Below are 27,918 nucleotides of genomic sequence, written 5' to 3' on the forward strand. Positions count from 1 at the left end.
AGAGGATTAGACAAATTCCTGAAGGATAAGGCTATTGATAGCTTCTAATAAAGATATCAGTAATACCAGGTGCTCTCAATCATGAATGGGGAGAGTGTTATTGTGCTCATATCCAGCTTGTGGGCTTCCCATAAGCATTTGGTTGGCCACTATGAGAAGAAGATGTTGGACTAGACAGGCCTTTGGTCTGATCCATCAGGCCAGGGCCGGTTCTAAAGGGCGGCCAAGTGGGGCACTGGCTCGAGGGCCCTTGGAGCTACAGAGGCCCCTGAGGGGCCCCTCAGGAGCCCCTCTGCTCCCCTTCTGTGATCTGCGGCAGGAGCCATGGATAGCAGGACAGGAGGAGCTTCCAAGCCACCCGCCATCCCCCCACTTCACCTACCTTTCTCTCTGCTGTTTTTTGCACTGCTCAGGGTTGCCATCAACCAAGATGGTGGCAGAGGCTTCAGCCCCTTACGGAAACCTTGTCCGCCATCTTGATTGATGGCAACCCTGTGCGCGCAGTGCTCGCTGCTGCAAAAAACAGCAGAGAAAGGTAGGTGAAGCAGGGGGATAGCAGGAGGATGGCAGGAGGCTCGGAAGCTCCTGTCCTGTGATCTGTGCTCCTGCCGCGGATTGCGGAAGGGGAGCGGAGGGGCCCAGGACAGGCTGGTGCCCAAGGGCCCTGGCATGCCTGGAGCCGGCCCTGCATCAGGGCAATTCTTTTAATGTGACACCTCCATTTGTGTGATGCTTCTACATTTGTAAATAAAGCAAATATTGCAAAATGCCAAAAGATTCTAGCGATCTCTCATTAAAAGGAAACCAAATCCGAGTAATATGTGGTACAGTGGCTAGAGTGTCTGACTAGGACTAGGAAGACCAGGGTTCAAATCCCCACACAGCCATGAGCCTATGGCGTGACCTTGGACCAGTCACTCTCCCTTATCTCACAGGGATGTTGCGAGGATAAAATGGAAAGAAGAACTATTCATGTTTTCTTAAGGTCCTTGGAGAAAAAGTGGATATAATCGTAAGAAATAATGTCTCACTGCTTGGTGAAATGGGAAGCAGACAACTTTTAGAGTTCAGGCAATACAAAATGAAATTGTTTTTATGTTACAGTGACATTCACATACGAATTCTGACAATCCCAGATGAATTTTGTTAATGTTCCCAAAGATCTCTCTTAAGCTAAGTACATACCACACATTGAAAGCACTTTTAAAGCACATTACTTTCTCCAAAGAATCCTGGGAACTGTAGCTTATCCTTCACAGAGCTACAATTCCCAGCATCCTACAGTTCCCAGGATCCTTTGGGGAAAGTCATGTACTTTAAATGTATGGTGTGTACATAGCCTTAGTTTTCATGGATTCAAAAGATTTATTGCAAAATGTTTACCTGCACTAAACTAAATGTTTCTCACACACACACATGTAGGCTCACCTGGTCCTGAACTTTGCCTTCCTAGTTCTAGAGCTCATTTGCAGATTTCTGTGCCTCTCTTCCTTTTGCTCCTCTTCCCTGCGATGGGAGAAGCTTCTGATTTCCATGATGGTCCTTTCCGAGAAATCTTACCTGCCATAAGAATAATATCAAGCATTCTAGGTTTCAAAAACAGCAACAAAGGCACACACAGTAAGGCATTCTCACCAACTAAAATTATGGAATATCTTTTTGACAGGGTGCACCTGGCGCCAACACTGTTATCTTTACAGTGCCAGGTCAAGACTTTCCTCTTCTCCCAGGCATTTTAGCATGTGTTTTAAATTGTTTTTTTAAAATGTTTTTAAATTTGTATATATGTATATTTGTTTTTAATTGTTGTAAACTGCCCAGAGAGCTTTGGCTATGGGGCGGTATACAAATGTAACAACAACAACAACAATAATAATAACTACAGAGGTAGGGCATTCCATTCTCTTAAAACAGGGGTGAAGAACCTTTTTCAGGCTGAGGGCCACATTCTCTTGCAGACAACTCACCAGGGGGCCTCATGTCAATGGTGGGCGGAGCCAGCAGCAAAAAGTGGGTGGAGCAATTGATGTGAGTCTTACCTTTGTACAGTAGACTACATTCCAGACGTGAAAAAATCACTGGTTTCTACTCTCTCTCTCTCTCTCTCTCTCTCTCTCTCTCTCTCTCTCTCTCTCTCTCTCGCACACACACACATACACATCCTACATGGAGGCAGAGTTGGATTGCTCTGCCCGCCTCAAACTGCTGGTTAGACAACCAGGGGTGTAGTGGTCCAGGTTCTAATGGGGGTCTTAGACCCCTTACTTTTTTCAGAGCAGGGTCCCAGCAGGGTCCCTATGTCTCCAGCATCCTATGAGACAATCAGCTTGAAAGGGGGAGTCTGTAAGCCACTGAGAAGTGTCTTCTAACATGCTTCCTTGTCCTTTCCTGCTGATCGGAGTCAATCAGAATGAAAGGAGGTGAGTCAGCCACTGAGAAGAATCTTCTCAGCAGCTAACACTCTCCCCTTTCATGTTTATTGGCTTCTAGGGATATCTGTTGTTGTGGCAGAAGGTTTAAAAAGGACCTCATTCTTAACCCAGCAGAAAGAAAGGGGGCGTGGCTGTGACTAACATGAAGAGATCTGCACTTCTGAATTTGCCACTACACTACTGCAGCCAACACAGTTGCTACATCTGTAAAGGGAAGCTCTCCTTTATTTATTTATTGTACTTACATAGCACCCCGTAGCCAAAGCTCTCTGGGTGGTTTACAGTAACCTTTGACTCATTGAACTTAAGTTTTTATTTGTTTTGTTCGGCATTCGGGTTTCACTGTGTCTCAAGTTACATTCGGAAGATGCATTTTCTATTTTAATTAGAACATCTGAGGCTAATACTTTTAATAAACTGTGTACCCTTGAATGCAAGTAACGGGTTTTAAAATAGCCCATGGGTTAAACTGTCGCAGTGAACACAAAATACTCAGACTTTAACAGGGCATGTGTTGCTATCACTCTTGCATTAATAAAGCTCAAGCAGGGGGCAAGATTTCATTTCCTATAGCTTAAGAGCCCCCAGCAAATGGAAAGACAGTGGTCTTCAATTCTGGGGCACGTGGGGGAGAATAACATTTAGCACTGTGAGACAGATACAAAGAAATTCGTATCCTTTATTATTAGAATTAGTCTTTGTTGTTGTTGTTATGTGCCTTCAAGTGGTTTACGACTTATGGCGACCCTATGAATCAGTGACCTCCAAGAGCATCTGTCATGAACCACTCTGTTAAGAAGCATCAATTGCTCCTCTATCCCAGAATCCTAGGTGTGTAACCTGATATCAGTAACACTTAGTGATATTTACTGAGCCTGCAGTCTCCATCTTGAAATAAAGGATGGGTGAGAAATTCAATTCAGTTCATATTTAAAGGTGAACCTACTTAATTCGCATTTTCCAAAACAATAAGCAAACTGAGACACAGCCGGTTTGCAATTCTTTGAATCTTGCAATGCATATGATGGGGTAAAGTATGCATATAAATGTACATGCTAGTGACAATAACATACAGAAGGGCATCGTATTAGGGGAATTGCTTGCAAAATTGTATCCATTAATCAAAACTACATACAGAAATGAGTTCATTGTGAGAAATTCACACTACAAATAATTTTCATGAGGATTTTTTAAACACAAAAATGTGCAAGGTGGTGCAGAAATGTGGAGAACTGAATTTAAGATTGGAAAAATGAGAAACGGAAAGAACATCTCTAGTCCTGTCTTCCCCCAAAGAATCCTGGGACGTGTAGTTTGTGACGGGTGCTGAGAGTTGTTAGGAAACCCCTCTTCCCCTCACAGAACTACAGTTCCCAAAGTAGTTTAACGGTCAATTCTTCTTTCCAGAGAATTCTGGGAACTGTAGCTCTGTGAGGGGAAAGGGGGTCTTCTAACATCTCTTAGTGCTTTTAGCAATGCTGGTCTATGATAATATACCAGGGGCCCCTAACCTTTCTGGGCTCAGGGGCACATTTGGTAATGTGAGAAACTGTTGTGGGCTCTACAGATACTTTCACTGAAGAAAAACTGTTGATTCTCAGAATGCCCTGCACAAAACAAACAACATGTACACACCCATCCACCCCAAAAACCAGATGATTTAAAAAGCAGGCATTAACCCCCCAAATAGGCAAACCCCACCCAAACCACCACCAAAAAGTGCCCAAAAACCTTAATTTTAAAAAATGGGAAGTGGCAGAGCCCTTAATTAGCACCAATTGGGAGGGTGTCTGAGGTGTCCATGGGCATAATTTTGGGGACTCATGAGCAAGTCCTGCTGACATACTCAGCGATAAACACCTTCATCTTGAAGGATTTGCTGTACGCATTGCTAGATGATTGAGCAGAGAACAAGGAGTCCTGAAGCTGAGAACACTAAGTCTGCTCCACTAGTTTGCAACAAGGATCACCCAGTGTCATGCCTCCGCCTACAGACAATCTCAGGGCTTTTTGTCAGCATCTCGCATGAGTTTTGTCTTTTGGCCAGAGAGAGGAGTAGGGTAGGGGGACAGGGTGAGAGGACACCAAATATATGCACGTACGTGGAGAGAAATGACAAGTGATCCCATCCACACCAAAGGATGGATGAATCTGTCAGTTTTGGTTTCTCACCATTTCTAATTTTTCCACCCTTTATTTCTCCACATTGCCACATGAGTTTGCAATTTTTTAAAGTCCTCATGAAAATTCATCAGCATTTTAGTGCAAATTTCCCATAATGTACACATTTTTGTATGCAATTTCCCCTAATAGGGACATTCTTTGCAAAGCAATCTTACCTGATGTAATGGATTTTTGCATGTTATTTTCATTTATATAATGAATTTCTATGCATGCTTTACCTTAGTGTATGCATTGCTGTGCACAACACTTGGCTGGAAAACTACATTGCAAAATTTGCAGAAGTGTGAATTTTGGTTGTGTTCCAGTTTACATATTTCAGAAATTGTGTATTAGCAGAATCAAATTTCTTTTCCACCCCATTCACATACAACGCTAAGCCAAATCATGGCTTCATGCAAATATTCACACTCCTGGAGAGGAGGTTTCAGCCACTCCTCTTCCTGTCATTCACTTTTGCTAAATACTCTAACTGGGGTTTGCTAATTGGGGGGGGAGATGGGAGAGACAGGGTGGTATAGTTGAGAACTTTCTGGGTTTTGAGATGGAAGTGCCAGCTTTGCAGAAGCCTTTCGGAAGGCATTAGGGTGGTTCAGACATAATCTCCAACCATGGTTTGGCGTGGCATTGCCCAACCATGGTCTGGTGAGTGAGCAGTGAGGAGTCTGAATTTTGTGCACTCTTCCCCACTGCTCCCACCCTCCTTTGTGCATCAAGATTAGGAATTTCCAGGCCCTGGTTGCAGCAAACCATTGCTTGCCATTTCATCTGATCAGAAAATTACAGTTTGCAAATGCCCTGTGAAGTGGGTTCAGAAACCAGGGTTAGTAATGCTGCCATAGTCTGGCTTTATGTCTGCAGCACCCCACTGCCTCACAGGGTGGTTTTAATTACAAATAATATACGATTTGTGAAATACGATAGAAATGATCAACAGCAATAATCTGGTTTGAGCTGAGTTTTTTCCCCTTGTCTAGAACACAGAAAAACTGTTTCTCTTCCATGCCAAATTAAAATTCTATTATCTTAGAAACAGAGCAAAGTCTTATTGTAAAATACAATGTAAGAACAGCAGCAATAACAAAAACCAGCCAGTCATGAAAGGATACAGAAGAGTTGCAAGCAATCTTTCAAGCAAGACACAAGTTGGGGAGTGGGGGGGGGCAGAAATCACGTACCTTCCTTGGAGGGGGAGAAATCTTCTGAATCCTGACTTTGTAAATTGCTACCCTGATGCGGAGAAAAGTCAGAGAGCAGATTGGCGATGGCGCTAGTCATGAAGAAGATAAAGGACAAAAGAAGGATGCCTTCCCCCTGCTTGATGGGACTAAGAATGACTGTCCCAGGAAGAATGTGTCCAAGGGTAAACTGCCCACCCTCACAGCCTTAAATATAGCATTATCTCATGTCATTTCAATGACAATGGAGAGAATTATCCAGGATTTATGATCCCCAAACAGCTCTCTGCACAGATACAGCAAGATCATTTTTCTAGGTCAGAAGTATTAATGGGCATTGTCAAAGCAGGACAAGGAAGAAAAGCCGTGGCCTGATTTCTGAGTCCCAGAATCTAGGGGCTTCTCCTGTTTGGGCTCTCACAGAGATATATTGGCACAGGTTTTATCTTGTGAGTAAATCCAGCCTGTGGTTTTGTGTGTATGCATTCCTTGCCCCATCCACACCACACATTTAAAGCATTATCATACTACTTTAAACAGTCATGGCTTTCCCCCAAAGAATCTTGGGAAGTGTAGTTTATTAAGGGTGTTGAGAGTCGTTGGGAAACCCCTATTCCCCTCATGAAATGGAAATGGACTGCCTTCAAGTGGATCCCAACTTATGGCAACCCTATGAATAGGGTTTTCACGGTAAGGGGTATTCAGAGGGGCTTTACCATTGCCTCCCTCTGAGGCTAGTCCTCCCCAGCTGGCTAGGGCCCGCTCAGCTTGCCACAGCTGCACAAGCCAGCCCCTTCCTTGTCCGCAACTGCCAGCTGGGGGGCAACTGGGCTCCTTGGGACCCCCACGGCTGCACAGGTGGCAGGGCACATAACCCCTGAGCCACTCACTGTGGGGGTCATCTTTAGCTGGCCCTTTACACCCAGGAGACACGAGTGGGGATTTGAACTCACAGACTCGGGACTCCCAGCCAGGCTCTCCTCCCCACTGTGCTATATCTCATAGAGCTACAGTTTCTAGAGTTCCCTAGAAAGGCGGGTTGACTGTTAAACCACTTATAGCCAGAGAGAGGGAGAATGTATGTGTTATTTCCACTCTGGGCTCCTCCAGACAACTTGTATATTGAGCATTCATCCTAATTGCTTGCACAATGCTTAAGTGGAAATCTGGTCTTCAATGAGCCCTCATTCTGATTTTATTGCAGGGTCTTCTTCTCAATGGCTGACTCATCTCCTTTCACTCTGACTGCCTCCAATCAGCAGGAAAGGACAAGGAGGTATGTTAGAAGACTCTTCTCAGTGGTTAACACACTCCCCTTTTTTGGAAAATGTGTATATTAGGCAAAATTGTATACAAAATTGCATGCAAGTTTGGATATATTAGAGAAATTCACACTCATGATGAATTTTCACAAGGTCGTTTTTAAAAGAAAACCGTGATGGAGAAATGTGGAGAACTGAACTTAAGAGTAGAAAAATCAAAAACGGAGAGAAACTGAAGTTGACACCGTTGTAAACCCTTCATGACTTGGTGTCAGAAGAGAAGCTTTAAGCCCACAAATGCCTAACAATTAAAATGGCATCATAAGCATTTGCCTTTCATAATGCAGTGACATGGCCTGGATGGAAAGAAAGATTTGCTTCCTAGAGTCCCTGATAATGCCTCATGTAAAGGTGTGTCCCCACGTGAACTTCCCAGGCTGCTATTCTGCTTCTGAATGTTAAATGAAAGAGTGAGAAAAAGCATAGGGGAAATAAACAGAAGGGCTGGGTTCGGCAGAGTTTTGTGCAGCATTAACCTGAGTGTAGACGGCTGGCCTCAGACTAGCAGCAGATACTCACACCGTTGTGTGATTATCTCAGTTTGCTGCATGGATCAGTTAAATTAGTGCAGGGCTGAGAGCTGTTGCCATCGTTTTTGGCAGGGGTGGAGAGCCTCAGGCATGGGGACCAAATGCGCCGCTCTCTCTTTGGAACGTGGGACTCTCCATAGATGAACCTTCCTGAATCCACACTTTCCGAAACAACATGAGAACCGAAACACAGCCATCCATGGAAATTCACATTTCTCCACATTTTGCAGGGCAGTTCCTCAGCGTTGCAAAGTGGGGAACCTTTTTGGCTCCACGGACCAGATCCTTATCAGGATTAGCCTGATTGGTAACAATGTGCTACCCTTTCAAGAGACCCAAAATCAGCTGCCCTGAGGCGGCCCCCTCGCTCTGCTTAATGGCAAGGCCAGACCTGGCAAGAAGTAATTTTAATTTCCCACAATTGAGTGCCTGATGTAGAATCACTCCAGGGAATTGTGGGAAATTAAAATGGCTGCCTGCTCCTGCTACAACACCCTAAAACTTGCTGGAGTGGTGGGCCCCAGTAGCTACCTCAGGGTGCCCGGGTGCTGGAGCTGGGCATGTCTGACAGGGCTGAGAGCAGTTGATACCATTTGCCTAAGAGAGTGGCTGCAGGAATATCTGATGGACTGGGGAAGTGACTTTGACACTTTTCCCCACACACCCCTCTCCAGGACCTGTCTTGCCACCACATCTTTAAGGTAAAGCAGAGCCAGCAGCCACAGCAGGTGAACAGCAGAGCCAGTTTCGTTGATACTGTTGAAAACACCCATATTATGAAGGCTCAATTCACTTTGATGGGTGGGCGACGTAGGGGCCATGAGCGGCCATGGCTTGCCCAAAACAGCCTCGAGAACTAAATGGAAGCCTGGCGGGCCAGGCTGGGCCTCCAGGCCAGAGGTTCCCCACCCCTGCTCTGTGCCATTCCCCTTCCCCAGGCTATGCCTCTCACCAGCTCTTCTCCGTGCTCTCCTCAAGCTTTTTCTGCTTGGCAGAAATGTGACCTTGAATCAATCAATCACTTTTATTGCTTTTAGCCGATGGCCATTGCAAATACAAATACATGAGGTACACAAAGTGATAAAAAAGTTAAAAATCCGGGTTAATGGCCAACAAATTAGGTATGACAATTGTCATTTAAATATTGAAAATGGGCAGCGCGCAATTTCTTCACTGCCAGGGCATACTTGGCGACTAAAGTAGTCACATGATTGCAATTATTGATTAAAAGCTCCACCGCTAGCTCCTGGGGACATTTGGGAGAGGTGGAATTAATAAATTGTGCCAGAAATTTCTGTCTGGGACCGTCGTATAGTGGGCAGTGTAACAAGTAGTGGATAATATCTTCGACAGTGTTACACCCTGCAATGCATTTCCGCTCTTCAGTAGGAATACCTTGATACCTCCCTGCTAAATAGGCAGAGGGCATCTGTTGGAATCTCAGTTCGGAAAATGTTCTGCGAAGAGAGGGATGTGTAAGAAGGTCCAAGTACCCTGATCTAGCATGATTTAGTTTAATTTGAGGGTACCAGATGGAAAAAGTGGCTAGTACGATAGATACCCAATCTTGGCCTATTGTGCGGTCGAAGACCCGACTCCTGTGGGCTTGTGGGCTAAAGTTCGAGAGCTCGCCGAATGAGATGTTGTATTGGGCCAACAATTCCTGGCTAGTACGGACCCATCCACTTTTGGGCAACTGCTCGAGCCAACAGAGTTTGGCGAGAGAGTTGTCAGGCATACGAATTATTCTGCGCCAGTATCTAAAAAAGGCTAAATCTATTCTAGCCGCAAGGGGAGGTAGACCAAGTTCTGCTCTAAGATGAGCTGCAGGGGTTTCCGAGGGAAGCCCTAAATTTTGCCTGTCTCATGAACTTGTTTTGTATGGGTTCTAACTCTTGCTTAGCAGATGCTCCCCAGAGTTCAGCCCCATAGAGTATGGAAGCCACTGCCTTGGCAACAAAAACCTTAAGCAATGGGGGACGCCTTGAATGGTGATGCCTCTTGCTTGCTAGGATGGGACGATGTGTGGGCGTGGCTGGAATGCACTGTGCAAAGGCAGAAGTCACACTTGTTGTTTCACCTGCTTTCGCCTGTGACCCTGCCCATTGCTGGCATGTGGTCCCCGGCAGTTCCCTGGAAGGGAGTGTGGCCCTGAGGCTGAAAAAGGTTCCCCACTCCTGAGTAGCATCATGGGAGGGGGGTTTCCAGCTACCCCATCACTCCCTGCCTTGGGAAGCCTTATAAGAAGCTGTTGCAGGAGATGGAATGAAAATTACATCATGGAGGGGTGTTTCTAGGACCAAGGCAAAATTGTCAAACTCTCTTCTTATTTTTGCTATTGCTAGGAAGGGTAACGTTGCCTGCCAATAGAGGCAATGTTGTTATATTTACACAGTAATACCTCGATTAACAGATCCTCCAGAGAAGAAGCTTCTTTTAACAAAGTCTTTTTTGAGTGTTGGTGGCTTTGGGGGGTCACACACTCTGACATAGTCAGAATGTGGCTCCTTGTCTACTGGATTGCAGCTGCTGCAGGCAGCTCTCTCATGTGTGGCTGGAATGATGCTCCTTGCCAGGTGGTGTAGGTGCCTCTGCAGTAAACAGTGTTTTAGGTACCCTGGAAGCGCTGTTTACTGCAGACGTGTCTGCTCGAGTGTAGGGGAGGATGGCAGAGAGAGAGAGAACAAGCGCAGGGTGGTGGCAGCCGCTTGCCTGCCTAGTCGAGCGTATGGAGACGAGAACTGTGCTCAAAGCTTTAGACTGCTGTAGCAAGATGCTACATGATAAAAGAAAAAAAGGCAAGGCAGGCATCCCTAGATGCAATTTGGAAGAAGCCTTCATGGTTTGTAGGCGAGGCTTACCTGACCTGCTTGTTTCCTTTCAGACATGCATATTGTTAGTTTTGCATAAAAAGTTTGCTGAAATACCCTGAACTGCTCTTCTTTTTTGTGGTGCAGGAACCTATCCCTACTCTTTCCATGTTATTCCTACCGCTGGTACCAAAGTTTCTACGAAATAAGTAATGTCCAGGAACGCATCTACTTCGTTAACTGAGGTATTACTGTAGTATTGAAAAGTTTTGTTTGCTGTTATGTGACTGTTTTATCATTTTTGTGGTTATGAAATTGTTCTTGCAATTGTTGATGTTGAGATGTATTGCTGCTCACTTTGTTGTAAGCTGCTTTGAGCACTTTTTTTATGGAAAGGTGGCATAAATACAAAACGATTTATGATGATGATCATGATTTATGGGGATCAGGAACACACAAGCCCCAACAACGCATATGGAGCTCTGTAACATATTATTAGCAGCAGGCAAGAATTTTCCGCATCTTCCATAAGCGTTGATGGAAGTTCTTACCCCTTTTGCTATGTGGTGTCCCCACTGACAGCTCTGTGTCTCTGGTTTCCATTTCAAAATGCAAGCTGGCACAGACGATGCCGTGGCATTTCATTCCTGGCTGAGTGGTATCACCTGGCCTATTGCTGACATGATTTCTGGGCAATTGCCCAGAAAAGCATCCCACATCAAGAGCCTGGAATGCGGCTGTCGGCAGGGCAGTGTGCACCCTTTAAAGCCCTGCGTTCTATGGAAAGAGCAAATCAACAGGTGGCTGGGCTGTTGGCAACATCTGAGCTGCTTACCCGGAGTCGGGAGAGGAGGAAACGGTATGCCGCTGATGCCACGAAACATTTCCTCACAGTTTCAGGTGGCACACGCCTCTGACTTTAGAGTAATGTGACCTCTTAGTGTACCTTTGGACAAAGCTGGCTCTGGTCAACACCCAAGTGTAATCCTTAAATGATGTTCTTTCTGTGGAAGCCCCTCACATTTTATATACTCAGCACTTTACATCAGAGGTGGGGGACTTGTAGCCTTCCAGATGTTGTTCGACTCCAGGTCCCATCAGCCTCAGCCAGTGTGGCCAATGGTCAGGGATGATGGGAGTTGTGGTCCAGCTATAACTGGAGGGACACAACTTACCCACCCTTGGTTTCCACTCCGCTTTTTCAAAATCATAGAACAGGAGAAGGGCCCTATAAGGCCATCAAGTCCAATTCTCTGCTCAATGCAGGAATCCAACTTACAGCATCCCCGAGAGGTGGCTGTCCAGCTGCCTCTTGAATGCCTCCAGTGTTGGAGAGCCCACCACTTCCCTAGGTCATGGATTCCGTTGTCATATTGCTCTAACAGGAAGTTTTTCCTGATGTTCAGCTGAAATCTGCCTTCCTGTAACTTGAGCCCATTATTCCATATCCTGTGCTCTGGGACGACTGAGAAGAGATCCTGGCCCTGTTTATATAACTTACAGGGTTATAAACAATGAACAGAAAACACAGAAAGGGTAGCCATCCTGGGCTCCTACCAGGAGGAAGGGAGGGATATAAATCGAATAAATAAATAAATAAATCCAGTCATGGAAGAACTTGACACCCAAAAAGTAGCAAATGGAAGGTGAATCATCGTCCCAAAGTGGATCTCCATTAGGGATGGAAGACAATTTTGACTCAGTTCGCGTTTCAAGCCAAATCTATCAAATTTGCGCTCTCCAAAACAAAGTAAGAACTGAAACACAGACATTCTTTGGAATTCACGTTTGCAATGCAGTTCACCAACAACTGTTTACAAAAATGCACGTTAGGGAAAAGTGCACATCAAAAAAATGAAAATATGAGTGAAAAAACATGCAAAAATGCATGACGTTATGAGAAATGGCTTTCCAAACTGTGTACATTAGTCAAAACTAAAACATTCGTGCTAAAATGCTTGAGAATTTTCATGAGGATTTTTTAAGAGCAAAATTTGCGAATTGCTACGTAAATGTGGAGAACTGAATTTAAGATTGGGAAAATGAGAAACTGAGAGGACCAAAATGGACAGATCTTTCCATCCCTCATCTCCCTAAATGGCCGTGTGAACTGGGAGGATGGCACCTCAGATCATGAGCATAAATAAATTGAATGAAAGGAAACCATGCAAGTTCAAATTTGTTTTTCTTAGCTCGACCTTGTGCTTTTCTGATCTGTGCAGTTAGCTTGGTTCTCATATTGTTTTGGAAAGGGCAAGGTTGATAGAATTATCTTTAAATGTAAACAAAATTAAATTACTCCTCTGTCCCTAGTGAGGAGCAAATGGAACTAGGGGGTGGCTATAAGGACCACCTCCTGAAACATCACTACATATGTGATAAACTGCCCATCACCTCCAAATAAGAGCCCTGATAAGCTTCTATACCAGCAATGACAGTGTTGTATAAAGGATAATTTGTGTGGATGTATAACGGCGAGGGTTCTCATAACTAGGGATGGATGAGCAGGGGTGTCGCTGTCCAGGATCCCAGGGGGGTCTTAGATACCTTACTTTTTTGGGACCCAGATCCCCGCGGGGTCCCTGTGTCTCCAGCATCCTACAAGCCAATCAGCCTGAAAGGAGAGTGCGTTAGCCACGGAGAAGCGTCCCAATGAGCGCTGATCGTAAGCAACCCTTGATTAGTTCCAACTTCAAAAAACCAAAGCAAGTGGTGGAGAGGGAGAATTCTGTAATTGCCGAAGACAGTGAATCTTGATGATAGCATCCCATCTACATCATCAAGTAATGTGGTAGCAGCAGGAGATAAATGTGTAGGCACTGAATTCAGCAATTCCAGCACTATCTCTGGCAGTGAGAAAGGGCAGTCAAATGGTGACAATGACAGAGAAGCAAAAAAGCAGTATTCAAGCCTGGCCAGATTATTCAATAATCTTAGAAGTTTATATAATTTTAGAAGAGAGTGTAACTGTGACTATCATGAAGGGACCCAGCACTTTTGAATTTGCCATTACGCTACTGTGGATAAGGAATCTGCCACATTCAGATTCCAAAACGGATTCCCCTGATCCAATCTGTGTGGATCTTGACCTGGATCAGATCAATGGTCTGCTTCAGAATCTGCAGTCCAGTGGATTCCATTGTGAGGTGGGAAGACACTGGGGGCAGCCATGCTTTTCCTATACAATTCCCCCTAAGAGCAATGGAAAGGCATCAAGTCCTTTCAGTCCCAGGGAGACTTGGTGTATGTGTGTTCAAAGCATGCAGTGGTAAGAAGCTATGAGCAGTAGATGCTCAGACTGTGGGCAGCCGGATCCCCTATTTTAGAAGTTTTAAAGGAAAAATGGAGGGTGATAGCACACAACCCTTGGACTGCCTCGAAGGTACTTTTGTGTAGGTGTGTATTGTGTGTTTCTGGATTGATTTATAAGGATTTCCCATTAAAAATCCACCAGGAAATTGGACTGGATGGCCTAAATCCTCTGATCAATGGGTCTGTGCATCCCATGAAAGACCAAAACTGGAATAAAGACCATTTCGGACTGGTTCATATTATATATTTAAAGCACATTTAACCCACGATTAAAGTACATGACTCCCTTCCCCCCAAATCTTGGGAACTCTAGTTTGTTAAGGGGCTGGAAATGGTAGCTCTGTGAACAGTAAACTACAGTTCCCAGGATTCTTTGGTGAAAGCCATGTGCTTTCAGTGTGCTTTAAAGGTGCTGCATGGATGTGACCTACCACCTTTTACTAGAGATTTGTGGAACAACGAGCATTTAGCTTTACACACTGTTTTAGGGCATGGGTCACCAACATGGTGCCTGTGGGCCAGAGCTTGAAATTAATTAATTAGGAAAAACGAATTACTTATAATTGATTACTTTTTTGAGGAATGAGTGGGTAATTTCTTTACATGTTGATTATAATAGAACGACAGGGCCGGTTCTAAAGGATGGCCAGGTGGGGCACTGGCTGAGGGCCCCTGGAGCTACAGGGGGACCCTCAGCAGCCCCTCCACTCCCCATCCACAATCCGCGGTGATCCACAGCCCCCCACCCCCCTACCTACCTGTCTCCTGTCTTTTAGCATTGCCCTTAATGAAGCGGTGGCCGCGGTTTCCCTAAAGTACTGAAGCCCCTGCCGCCATCTTAGCTGATGGCAGAGATGCACGTGCATAGCACACATGCTTGCCATCAACAAAGATGGCGGCAGAGGCTTCATTCCCTTAGGGAAACTGCAGCCGCCTTCTTTGTAAATGGCAATGGTAAAAGACAGGAGACAGGTAGGTGGGGCGTGGGGGGGCTGTGGGCACACACACGCCGGGGGCCAGGGCAAGCTGATACCCAAGGGCCCCGGCATGCCTGGAGCCGACCCTGTAAACGAGGAGTAATTTTATTACTTTAGAGGTACTGTGTTCAATAATTGTAATATTTCCAGCATTACTTTTGGGCATTACTTGGGGAACATGGGAATTCTTCTGCTCCTCTGATTTGTGGATGAAAATCATTGCTTCAAACTGGGCTTCTGCGCAGCATCGCTCTTCCCTCGTGCTCTGTGGATGTTTAGGGGGCGATGATGGAGGAGGTGGAAAGTGAGACGGGGGTGGAATGGAGAGAGAAAAATGTTTAAAAATGGATAGTGGTGGAGAAGAATGAAGTGGAGGGAGAAAGGTGCAGGAGGGCAAGGATGAAGATGAAAGAGGCAGCAGTGGAATGGAGATGAAGGACTGTGGAGATAAGAGACGATGACGTGTGTGTGTTAACACTGTGTTTGCACTTGGCACGTGAAGCCGCCCTCCCTGGCTACTTTGCTGCATTTGCAGTGTTTTAACTTTTTTGCACCCCAGAAAAAACGTTTGCTTGGGAGGATGTGCCTTAGTTGGTGGCAGGGCAGGGGCCTGAAGGTGGTTGAGTAAGAGAGACACTTGCTGAGAGTGTCTGTGTGTAGGTTTGCACATGGTCTGGCACGCAAAGCTCTGAGTGGTGTCCTCTGCCTCCCTCCCCACCTCCCTTACCAGCAGGGAGACCACCACTGCTATTTTATGGATTAAAAATAAATTTTTACTACGTTCTGTGTGTGTGTGTTTATTTTTCAGGTTGTTTCAGGCTATTTAGGTGTGCAGCAGCCAAGGCCAGCATCTTATAGGTATCTGGTTTTTTTAAAAAAGTAAGGCAACTGTAATTGTAGTGGTTACTTTGGAGTAACGGCAAAGTAATCAATTCCTTCCAGAACAATTGTAATTGTAATGGCAATTTATTACGTTTTGGGACCATGTAACAGTAACTGTAATTTATTCCTTTTTCAAAGTAATCTTCAAGGTTCTGCTGTGGATACACATGTGCCTGCAGAGGCCATCCCCGGTGGCTCCAGGATCCCGTTCTCTCCCTCTCCCATATTAGGCTGCTTGACTGAAGTCTTCTATTGTAGCTAATAATAGTTTTTTTTCAAACCTAGTTGCTGGTTGTGGGACGCCCACAACTCTTTACTAATTTGCAAGTGTAGCCATGGGCTCCAAACATTTAGTAGCCTCTGCTTTAGGGGATGTCATTGATGTGATGGATTTTCTTCTCAGGAGTGGCCCCATGGTTTCGGGAAATGTTCTTCCAAAGAACACAAAATATGTGTTCTTTTATGAGGCTGCAGGAAAACCTAGCCCTAGCAGAACTCAGCGCTTTTCTTCACAATAACTGACTCATGCGTAATGGGGCATGTTTTATGCCCTATAGGAGCTCCCATATCTCTGCATCTCATAGATCATAAAGCATGCCCCAGCAAGCTGTGGAGGCCTACCCAACCCCCGGAGATATTTTTCAACCACATTTTCCTGAATGTTCATATTTTATAGCCCTCTCTTCCTGGCAGCAATGTATTAACAGAAACTGTACACCAGGATTTATTTATTTGCCATTTGTTAAATTTGGATCCCATCTTTCCACCAAGTAGTGTTCAAGGCAGCTAACGCACAGCAATAAACAAACAGTAATAAAAGTAAAATTCAAAATAATAATTAAAACAACAACATAAAAACAAGACAGATAAAACTTGTGGCTAAAATCTATAAAACAGCAGCCAGTTGAACAAATTACAACAAAGCATCCACACCAACAAATCAGTGCCAAGGTCTGTCTGAAGATAAACAACTTGACAGAGCTTGGAAAAGTTACTTTTTTGAACTACAACTCCCATCAGCCCCAGCCAGCATGTGCTGATGGGAGTTGTAGTTCAAAAAAGTAACTTTCCCAAGCTCTGCATCTTGACTGCTGGCAGCAGATGACCAGAGTGGGAGCTAGATGGGCCTCTCTGCGAGGAGTTCCAGAGCCTGGGAGCAGCCACGGAGAGGACCTCTCTTGAGTTGGGATAATGGGGGGGGGGATTCAATTCAGTTTGATTTTAAAGGCAAACCAATCTAATTTGCACCTTCCCAAACAATATTGTGAACCGAAAAACAGCCATCCTTCAGAATTCACACTTCTCCAAATGTTGCAAAGCAGTCCTCCCACCAAACAACGTGTTTGAAAATGCATATTCTAGGGGAAACTATGCATAAGAACCCATGTGTTAGTTAGCATACAAAAATGCATTATATGAGGGGAAATTGCTTTGCAAAAATATGTATGTTAGTCAAAACCTCTGGCCTCTGGCAATTTATTAATAATGCTTTCCTTATTTCCACAGTTGTGTTTGGACCTGGTTGCTTGGTTCAGCTCATCTTGCAGACTCAAGTTCACTGTGACATTTGGAACACTGACAATTCCCCAAAGGGTATGGGCTATTCTAGTCTTTAGATACAATTGTAAGCTTTTTGTAGACTGAAAATAAGTTAGATGAAGAATAAAAATATTTATTAATAAAGATTACACATATTCAGGACTGGTGGTTTGTCTGTGTCCTCAGGGGTAGATTTTGCCACCTGTCATCATGACGATTCTGTTGGATTGGGTTGCCAGAGTAGATCTGCTCAGCACAGTGTTATATCCATGCTACAATGCTAAACCAGTTTTAAACTGGTTTATGATCCCCCATTGCAAAGAATCTTGGAAATTTGAAAGAGTTGAGGAGAGAGTTGCCAATCTCTCTGCTTCTTTTACTCCTGTGCCTTTAAGACAAGGGCCACCAATTTTGAGGGGCCAGTGGGCACATTTTGAATTTTGAGGAAAGTGTTGTGTGTACCAGTCACAAAATGGCTGCCTTTGGGGGGTGGCATAACACAAAATGGCTCACATGTAAAAGAACAGAAAAAGAGACAGGATCACAAAATAGTGGAGGCATGCACCCTCATCAGTTGCCCCATCGATGGGGAAAAGGCACCTACATCAGCCACTCCCGTGCTCACTCACAGAGAGAAGCTCTTTGCACCTCTCATTTGTTCAGAACGGGAGAAAGGGTGTGTAGCCTTGGCATCCAACGAAATGTGAGCATGTTTAAAAGGGCTTCTTCAATGTAGGAGACACCAAGCCAGTGCAAACAGGAACTGAGCAAGGAGAGCAAACACTCTCGTGCAGAGCTTGGAAAAGTTACTTTTTTGAGCTACAACTCCCATCAGCCCAATCCAGTGGCCATGCTGGCCGGGGCTGATGGGAGTTGTAGTTCAAAAAAAGTAACTTTTCCAAGCTCTCCTCTTGTGTGCACTGTGGATTTCTGGCACTGTTCATGGGTACCATAGGAGGTACTGGCACCTCCACTGGGTCTCAAGGGTGCCACATTGGTGATGCATGCTGACATGCCAGGAATAGCTTCACCCACTGGTTTGCAGACAAAGCCACTATTAACACAACAGTTAACAGGCCAATCTGCATGCTTTCCCCCCCGATCAGCTGCTGTCAACTCAAGTTGGGGGTATCTACTACAACATAAGCCCAGCATAGCCAGGCTGGATAACCAGCCAGAGAGGTACAGGATCACATGATGGGAAAAATCATGCTGGCGGTACCCACTCTGTGGGCATGGTATGAACCAACCATATGAATCCATATTGTGTGTCTGTGGTTTTTTTCTTTAATGGATCAAAGTGCGATTCCCAAGGAGGGATCAGAAACAGCTGGGAAAGGGTGTCTCCTTTCAACATTATTTTGGAGGGAGATGTTTGTGCATCCCACATGTTCTGACCTCCTCCCCAGCTCTTGGATCCATTAACCACTAATGAGCCACTGCATTTCCTTCTGGTTCTTGATCCCACTGCAACTTCAGCTCCAAGTCTCTAAACAGGCCTGTGAAAAGTCCATTATTCTGAGCAGAGTCTAAGGTATCTGGGTTTGTATCAAGGGATCCTGGATCATTTTTCAATCCCTGCCTCGCTTGAGTTATACAGTCTGTCGTTTGGAATCCTAAAGGTTGCCACTGGTTGTCTGTCCAGGCTAATGAATGCCAGGCTGTCCACTGCCCCGGATTGTGATCTTGAGTGTGGCTGCTGCAGGCAGGATGTGAAAATAAGGAGGGTGGCGGGGTTGACAAAACAGCGCCACCTTCTGACATGGCATTTTGGTCATTTTCCAGCACTGATGGTAATAATTCCGCAGGGTGCTTTCTGTAGCTTCCTGTCCTTTCACCTGATCTGGCAGGTACCCTCTCTTCCAGAAGGGATGGAAGTGGCTGTAGCACATCCTGCGTATCTTCCTGAAGTAGCATCCCCTCTGCATTTCCCAGGACAAACGCTGGCAGCACCTGTTGCGGATTCTTTTCCCATAGTTCTCTTTTGATCTGTTCTGGTTTCTGCACTTTATAATGTTTGTTGCTTAAGGAGCCCTCAACTAAAGAATCAAGCTTCATCGCTTGTTTTGCTGGAGAATTTGCCTTGTTGGTGCCTTCAAAACATATCCCGTAGGTTAATGTAGAGGGACTGTCACCTAGTGTGCACGGTGGATTCTTCTGGACCACCTGTGGGGTATAACCCACAGGAAGGTCACCTGCTCCACTTGCAGGCTGAGCTATGGTTTGGAATGATGGTGCTTTGGCCTGTTGCTGGTAAACTGTTTCTGTCAGGCTGAATAATTCCTGGTGCTCCAGCGCTCCCAGAAGATGCTGACTAATTTGTGCTGGTTGCTTCTCTGGAACAAGTTGGGTAGGCTTGCACAAATCATAAGGGGTCAGAATTTGCTCTACGTTCAGTACGAGAGGTTGGAAGCGTGAAATATCCTTGAAATCCTATCAGGGAAGAAGGATTAAAATAAGTCGCCAGCTGTGAGTGTCATTATAGATATAGGCAACGAAAGAGATTGTGTAGCATAGTGGCTGACAGACTGTGAGGCCCCCTCTGCACTGTACATTTAAAACAGTATCATACCGCTTTCAACAATCACGGCTTCCCCCAAAGAATCCGGGGGAACTGTAGTCTGGTGGGCTGAGAGTTGTTAGGAGACCCCTATTCCCCTCACAGGTCTAGAATTTCCAAAGTTCCCTGGGAAGAGGGATTGACTAGTCTGGGAACTGTAGGTCTGTGTGGGGAACAGGGGCTTCCTAGCAACCCTCAGCACCCTTCACAAACAACACTTCCCAGGATTCTTTGGGGGAAGCCAGGACTGTTTAAAGTGGTATGATGCAGCTTTAAATGTATAGTGCAGATGGAGTCTTAGTAGCGAAGCAGAAAGTCCCCAGTCCAGATCTTGCCTCTGCCATTAACTCTCCAGAGCCCCTTAAGCGACCCCTTTCACTCTCTGCCTCAGCATTTGCATGCAGAAGGGAGGCTCATAAGTACAGAAGACGATGCTGCCTTGTACTGAGTCCGACCACAGGTCCATTGTGCTCAGTATTGTCTGCACACTGACTGGCAGCAGCTCGCCAGGGTTTCAGGCTCCACAGGCAGAGGCAAGATGCTTCCAAATACCAGTTTCTGGAAACCACAGGAGGGGAGAGTGCTCATTGCACTCAGGTCCTGCTTGCGGGTTTCCCATAGGCAACTGGCTGGCCACTGTGAGAACAGGATGCTGGACTAGATGGGCCACTGGCCTGATCCAGCAGACTCTCCTTTTTTTTAGGTTGGAGCCTTTTCCAACCCTACCTTGAGATGCCGGGGACTGAACCTGAGACCTTCTGAAGGCAAATCAGATGTTCTAGCACCAAGCTACGGCCCTTCCCCAAGGGGAGAGCTTGGAAAAGTTACTTTTTTGAACTACAACTCCCATCAGCCCCAGCCAGCATGGCCACTGGATTGGGCTGATGGGAGTTGTAGTTCAAAAAAGTAACTTTTCCAAGCTCTGCCCAAGGATAAGAGGCCTTTCACTCAGGGGTGAGAACCAACCTTACCATCTGGAACCTTAGGGTGAACCTAGGGGAGGGGAGAAAGTTACTTACCCCCTTTCATAACGGGCTTTGGAGAAGAAGTAGGGATCTCTCTCTCCAAAGCAAAATGTGACAGATTCCATCCCTCCCCTGAGTTCTCTGTGTATGCCAGAGGACATGGGGGATGGGAGAGATTGATGGTGACCACACCAATCATGGATGGCTACTAAGCCAAGCCAAAATATGGGGCAGCTAGTTAGTGGGCAGCTAGAATTGCCATTTTTTAAAAAACAAGAGTCATAGTCTTGCCAAGGCTTGCCTCTTGCAAAGGCATTTCTGAACAAGAAATCAAACCACAAAATACCCTCAGTGCTGCAATTTCTCCTGACATCCTTATGAAGGTGGTGGGGGAAAAATAGGCGCTAGAGCATTCTTGTTGCCCTTCAGCTGCTGTTCTTTTAAGTATGAACAATGCCCTGCAACTGAAAGTCCTGCCCTTTTGTTGTTGTTGTTTTTTAAAAAAACCAACCACCTTCCATAAGAGTCTGAAAGGTACATACCAAAGCCGTGGGTTGCTGTGCAGTGTGCTGTTTCATATACTTGTAAATGAAGTAATATATTGTTCCAAAGATCAACACTGTCATAAATAGAGCTATCCCAAACACATAGGGCATCCAGCTGTTGTCTGTGGGGAGACGCAAAAACATCCTTAAAAACAAAACATCTTTAAAAACATTAAAAAAAGCTTTAAAAACGTATTAAAAAGCAGTTCCAACACGGATGCAGACTGGGATAAGATATCTACTTAAAAGGCTTGTTGAAAGAGGAAGGTCTTCAGTAAGTGCTGAAAAGATAACAGAGATGGCACCTGGCTAATATTTAAGGGGAGGGAATTCCAAAGGGTCGGTGCCTCTACACTAAAGGTCCACTTCCTATGTTGTACGGAACAGAGCTCCTGATTAGGTAGTATCTGCAGGAGACCCTCACCTGTAGAGCGTAGTGATTGACTGGGTATATAAGGATATAATATTTCTCTCTGTGCACATTAGCCTCTCTCATTAGAACCCAGGCCACCGGGGGCAGAAATAGGAGCAGTTTTGCAATGGTGTCCCCAAGTGGAACACTTTCTTCCAGGAATGAATGGCACCTTATAAGACGGGGGAAAGGAACAGGGGCATGCTTGGTATGAAGCCTAACCTGCTTCCTGCTCCTGGGGTTCCTAGTTTTCCAGGAAGGAACACAGTCTGTCTTTTCTTCCACCATTCTCGCTGGTTGTAGCCTGTTGAATTTGTCCCTTAGAATGTAACAAACACCACCGAGGAAGAATCAGGGTGCTGTCAGACTGCCATGATTTTGCTGGTGGGATTCAACTGCGTGCTGGCAACTTCAGGCTGTGCAACTGAAGTGGATTGGGTGCTCTTGTGCAAAAAAACCCCAAAAGCAAGGAGGGTGATGCACTGGAAAGCGTGGGATCACAATTGCTTGTCACAACTCCAGAGTTTACATTATACTTACACTTCTGAACTTCATGTTAATAGTGCATGAGTGTTATTTAATTTTGAGAACTGTATTATGTTTTATTGATGTATTATGTTTGTGTTTTTTGTAAGCCGCCTTGAGGGCCTTTGGGCCATAAGGCGGGGTATAAATTTAATAAATAAATAAAAAATAAATAAAACTCCATATAACCTCCCAGACTGATCAGAACGAATGCTCAGGAAACAGCTGGATTCAGAAAATCTCCTCCCATACTTTGTGCAAACAAATCAGTTAAATAAACAGGTCATCTGACTGGAAGTGACCCTAATCAGTTCCTGGCTTTTGTCTCTTTGTCACACACTAGTACAACCAAAACACTGACCCCAGAGCAGGCCTACAGAGATAGGTAGTGTTAGAATGGGACAAAGAGATAGAAGTTGGGTCATGCAGAGCTTGGAAAAGTTACTTTTTTGAACTACAACTCCCATCAGCCCCAGCCAGCATGGCCACTGGATTGGACTGATGGGAGTTGTAGTTCAAAAAAATAACTTTTCCAAGCTCTGGCCTGGACTCACCCGGGACCTGATATATGGCCCAGCAGGGGCAGAGGGTGAGCAGAATGCTTCATGCTATTAAGGTGGTGGCACGCCAAAAGGATGGTGTGGCTCAGCTGCACCAGTACAAGTTGGGGGGGATGGGACAGGATGCCCCTGCAGGAGCCAATCAGAACGCTGCTTGGCTCCTGTGAAGGTGGGACTTGTGAGTGGACCAAAAGGAGAACCATTGGCCCTCGTTGGGTCCACTCGCAGGCTATTTGAACAAGCCCACCCCATCCTCCTCAGCTACTTGGTCTCTGGAGATAGGTTGCATTAGAGTTGCATTAGAGTGCGACAAAGACAGGAAAGCTGTTATTACATTTATATCCTACTCTTCCTCCCTTGCCCTCACAATCTTCCAAAAAACCCTGTAATATAGGTTAGCCTGAGAGGTAGTAATGTGGGTTTCCCAGAAAATTTTGAACTAGAAAAATGTCTGGGAAAATGTCTGGAAAAATGTCTGTTACAAATTAGGATAATTTGCATCAAAAAATTTTCAAATTAGGAAATTTCCTGATGCCCTAAAGAGTAATCTAATTTGGCATGTTTCTTTGTTTCTTTTTTCTTTTATTTAGTAAACTAAGCTTAAAAAAGGAACCCATGTTAATTGTTTGTCCCAATGTATGTCAAGTATTTGACCTGAAGTATTTGAGGAAGAAAATTAAAGCACATTTTAAGGGGATTTAAATGTTATATTATGTAGAAATCTTAATTGAGATACATATAAATATTTAAAGACAATAGCACATCCTTACAGTGTTTAAATTTACGGAGAAAAAGAAATGCACTGCAATTTTTAACTAATACATTTTAGCAACCCAAGGAGCCGTGCATGAGACAGTGAGTCACATATTTGTTAGGGTTAATTACTTGAGAAACATTAATTACAACTTTGAAACTGCCAGGCTTTCCTAACATTGTATTTGCAATTGGCATCCAGTTATTGTTACGAATGAACATATGTAAAAAATCTTCAGGGGAAAAAAGCACTGGAAAATCCCACTGCTGAGAAGGAATAGAGGAACCTTTGACCCTCCTGATGATGCTGAACTACAACTTCCATCATCTCTGGCCATTGGCCATGCTTGCGGGGCTGATGAGAGTTGTAGCTCAGCAACATCTGGAGCAGCCTTTCCCAACCGTTGAGTCCCCAGATGCTGCTGGACTACAATTCCCATCATTCCTGACCATTGGCCATGCTGGTTGGGGCTGATGGGAGTTGTAGTCCAACAATATCTGGGGACCCAAAGGTTGGGAAAGCTGATCTGGAGGGACAAAGGTTCCCAGACCTGTACTAGAGAGACTGCCCCAAGGTCACTGAGGGAGTGTCATGGCTGAGGTGGTGGTAGATTTGGACCTAGGTCTCCCCAGTCCTATGCTGACACTCCAGAGCTTGGAAAAGTTACTTTTTTGAACTACAACTCCCATCAGCCCCAGCCAGCATGGTCACTAGATTGGGCTGATGGGAGTTGTAGTTCAAAAAAGTAACTTTTCCAAGCTCAGTGACACTCTAACCCAGAGCTTGAAAAAGTTACTTTTTTGAACTACAACTCCCACCAGCCCAATCCAGTGGCCATGCTGGCTGGGGCTTATGGGAATTGTAGTTCAAAAAAGTAACTTTTCCAAGCTCTGCTCTAACCACTGCACCACATGTGATGGTAATATTTGATGCAGGTGGAACAGAAAAAGCAACCCAGCAGACAAAGCCAAAGGGACAGAAAATATGCCTCTAGCTCTTATGCTGTCTGAACTTCTACACAGACCTGCAGGATTATTACTTACTAGCAAATCCATCTTGCATTTGGCCCATCCAGTCCTGCATCCTGTTGGCACAGTGGCTAACCAGATGTCCCAATGGGAAGCCCGTGTGCCAAATCTGAGCACAAGAGCACTCCGCCCATTTGTGATTACCAGCAACTGGCACTCAGAGGCACATTGACTCAGATGGTGGAGCTGCAACATAACCAGCCATCATGGCTAGCAGCCAACTCTCACTTGGATGGTTGGATTAAATTTGGGTGAAGACAGATGCAATGTCTTCAGAGTAAATGAGGCAACGTAGCTCTTAGAAAACAAAATATGTTTTTTTCTGCTTTGGGACAAGCAGTAACCTTGGTACTAAAGGTTTTCAGCATGGTGAAGTTTGACTGGCAAAATCCAACTGTAGGGGACACCCCTTGACTAATGCCTTTTGGTTAGCACTTGTGTGTCATCACCAGACCAGCCCTGGTCCCTCAAGCATTTTTTCACCTTTTAAAAAAAGAATTTGTGGCTTCCTTGGCATTCAGGTGCAGGGTGCACTCACATCCATAAAAATGTATAAGCCTGTGTCAAAACAAAACAGACCTGGCTCATTTGTGGGAGGCAAGTCTACAGATTGTTTTAGAAGTTCACATCTTGGTATGCCGCAGTTGTTATGCAAGTGGGCCAACTGGGTTCACACTCTGTGTAAATTACCTGCTGTGACTGCTTTGTCTCTGTGGAGCATTTCTACTTTGATTTTTAAAAATGGCAGTATTTAAGAGCAGATAGCAGTTTATAATAAGATTTTCACCTGGCAAAGTCGTCACCTGAAACACATTGGGTTCACTGATTTTGTCTAAATATCTGATGTGTATTGTTCCATTATATTCGGTGTTGGGATCCAGGTCAGAGATTTCAAATTCTTTGTTATTCTCAATCTTTAACCACTATATTTAGGAGAGAGAGAGAGAGATTTGTATTTTTAAAATGCAAAGGGATACTTTGTGTAATCAACTTCCAAAACTCAACTGAGGGTCAAACTGTATGCTGGATTTAACATATAGCATGCACTACTTCTTTTTTCCCTTCATTAATTAGAGCTCCTGCGGCCCTCATTGCACCAAGCAGATCAAGAACTTTGCAGGGCAACAAGCTTCCCAAAACCCACCTCTCCATATACTGTGCTGAGAATAACAATCTCATAATTAATCTGCACCTCTGATTAATTAAGGCAAAACAGAAGACATAGCTGTATGCTACACACTAAGCATAACGTGAAGCTTGGCCCTGATAGTTCACCGAGCAAGTGTGTATCCAGATGAACTGTGTATAGCTATAAACTGAAGAGTTTTATGGCTTCACATATGTGGACATTTTGAGGGCTATCCAGAATTTCATAATGGCTCTTCTGTACTAGGGATGGACAAATCTATCAATCCTGGTTTCCGTTTCTAATTTTTCCAGTCTGAAGTTCAGCTCTCTATACTTCCACATCAGTTTGCAATCAAAAAAAAAGTTCACATGAAAATTCATTAGCATTTTAGTTTGATTTTCTACTATCCACGTTTTTATCCAGTTTCATCTAACCTACAGATTGTTTGCAAATCAATTTTCTATAATAGAAAGCATTTTGTATGTTATTTTCACTAATATATTCATTTTTATGCACACTTTCCCCAGATATATGCATTTGTGTAAACACTGGTTGGTTGGGGAAGTGCATCGCAAAATTCAGAGGTGCAAATTTCAAAGTTTGCCTCTGCTTCGGTTCTTATATTGTTTCAGAAGGTGTGAATTTGATAGATTTGCCTTTAAAAGCAAACTGAATCAAATTCCTCCCCCATCCCTAGTGCATGGGTTGGCAGATTCTCACAGCCCCCTTTCCCCCCTTACCTTTTGTTGTGTCTTTTGGCAGCATATTGTTATTTCATATTGGACAGTAGCACCAAATTGGCTGAAAATGTCTACAACAGTCAAGGTCTGATTATTCTCGTCTCTCAGAGGGGTATAGGGAGCTTGCACATTAAAGTAAATAGATTGAACACTGGGTGTATATTTCACCTCAGGACTCCCAATATTAGCTAGGGGAAGAAAGATAACAAAAGATTTGTTAAGAACTGAAGACTGACATCACAGAGTTTAGCGACAATAGTTTTGAGAATTAGATAATTAAAGCATTTTTTAAAAACCTGTCTTTCTTTAATACTGATTTTTCATTGTTAGTACCTTTGGCACTTAAGTGAAAAAATACAGATGTTAGAACTGATAAAGTTTCAGTTTCACTAAGGATAAGTAAGCTGTTTATCACTGAAATCCTATTTTAGGTTTATTAATATTAATGCTTTATGTTTGGTAAAATTCTTGTTTATCAGACTTAATAGAACGTAAACAGCATAGTGTATAATGTGCACAATAATGTTTGTTATCCTGACAAAATTTCCTCTTGAGTGTATTTGATTTGGTGTAGTTGTTATTATATTAAAAATAAAATACAAACATCTATAACAAATATAAGCAATTTATTTCATTGCTAGAGTTAAGTGCATCCATGAAGGGTGATCATATTCCAAAAGGGGGCAGGCTTTCTGTCCCTCTAGAGTTCAGAGGAAAGCAGAAGTTCCACAGGTGCAGCTTTTTTCAGTACAATGTGCAATCCTTTTACCAATGCAGACTCCTTAAAGGACTGTAAACCTTGCCTGTTTGGGAACATGCTGACATTCCTGCAGCTTTCAATGGCTGTACAGAATGGAGAATTTTGGCAAATGCAGCTTATCCCATAATTGTGCTTACAATGGTCAGATAACCTGTACATGTTGGAAGTTTATTTATTTACTTTTTAGATCATGTATCTCGCCCTTTCACTAAAGTAGCATTCAAGAAGAGGGTGGAGCCTTCCAAGGGCTACATGGGGAGGCATTTGGGTCCTGGGCCTCGGATCTCCAGCCCCTGGTTTGAAACATGAATTGCTGGAACCACTTACTGTCTTTCCGGGGATAGAATCTTGGGGACATGACCCAATCAGAGACACAACAGTTAGGGACAATGGCTCTCACTCTGGCATAGTAGCACTCGGCAAAGTTTTCCGTTTCACGTGTGAGGTTGCAGAAGCGCCCCGTCATGTTTTGGCACTCACTTTTATTCTGCCACACATCCCCATACCTAAGACAAGACAGAGCAACATAGGAAGCTGTTTTCGAGTTAGTCAGGCTACTAGTCCATTTGGCTCAGTGCTATCCACAACTAGCAGTGGGTCTCCAGAGTTTCAGACAGGAGCCTCACCTGGCGGTGCTGGCCGTTGCATCTGGGACCTTCTGCATGCAAAGCAAATGCACGACTACTGAGCAAAAAATCTGTTTCTTTTGGGTCTCTCGGTTTCTCATTTTTCAGCCTTAAATCCAGTTCTCCACATTTCCACAGCAATTTGTGATTT

The 27,918-nt window shown here is 44.5% G+C and overlaps 2 protein-coding genes and 1 long non-coding RNA gene across 4 annotated transcripts in view; 1 reads left to right on the forward strand and 2 right to left on the reverse strand.

Annotated features, from left to right (window-relative positions):
• The window catches only part of MYOM3 (myomesin 3), a 69,693-nt gene extending 63,717 nt beyond the window's left edge, over positions 1-5,976 (reverse strand). Inside the window, exons 1-2 of the mRNA XM_061596070.1 lie at positions 5,792-5,976; positions 1,429-1,560 (exon numbers count right to left, since the gene is read on the reverse strand). Of these exons, the coding sequence (XP_061452054.1) occupies positions 1,429-1,535 (107 nt within the window). The 5' untranslated portion in view covers positions 1,536-1,560; positions 5,792-5,976. The remainder of the gene's footprint in view (positions 1-1,428; positions 1,561-5,791) is intronic.
• Positions 1,502-17,319, forward strand: LOC133370196 (uncharacterized). Its single transcript, XR_009759090.1, has 4 exons — positions 1,502-1,620; positions 6,996-7,067; positions 10,601-10,698; positions 17,131-17,319. It is a non-coding gene; the product is annotated as an uncharacterized LOC133370196 (long non-coding RNA).
• IL22RA1 (interleukin 22 receptor subunit alpha 1) overlaps positions 15,728-27,918 on the reverse strand; it is a 36,448-nt gene continuing 24,257 nt past the window's right edge. Inside the window, exons 3-7 of one of the 2 annotated variants that reach the window (XM_061596073.1) lie at positions 27,469-27,647; positions 26,382-26,569; positions 25,300-25,435; positions 21,231-21,355; positions 15,728-19,596 (exon numbers count right to left, since the gene is read on the reverse strand). In XM_061596073.1, the coding sequence (XP_061452057.1) occupies positions 18,592-19,596; positions 21,231-21,355; positions 25,300-25,435; positions 26,382-26,569; positions 27,469-27,647 (1,633 nt within the window). In that variant the 3' untranslated portion in view covers positions 15,728-18,591. Of the gene's footprint in view, positions 19,597-21,230; positions 21,356-25,299; positions 25,436-26,381; positions 26,570-27,468; positions 27,676-27,918 lie in introns of both variants that reach the window. The other variant, XM_061596074.1, reaches the window with a different exon arrangement.

This window comes from Rhineura floridana, chromosome 15 (assembly GCF_030035675.1).
Source record: "Rhineura floridana isolate rRhiFlo1 chromosome 15, rRhiFlo1.hap2, whole genome shotgun sequence".
In the NCBI taxonomy this organism is placed as follows: Eukaryota; Metazoa; Chordata; class Lepidosauria; order Squamata; family Rhineuridae; genus Rhineura; species Rhineura floridana.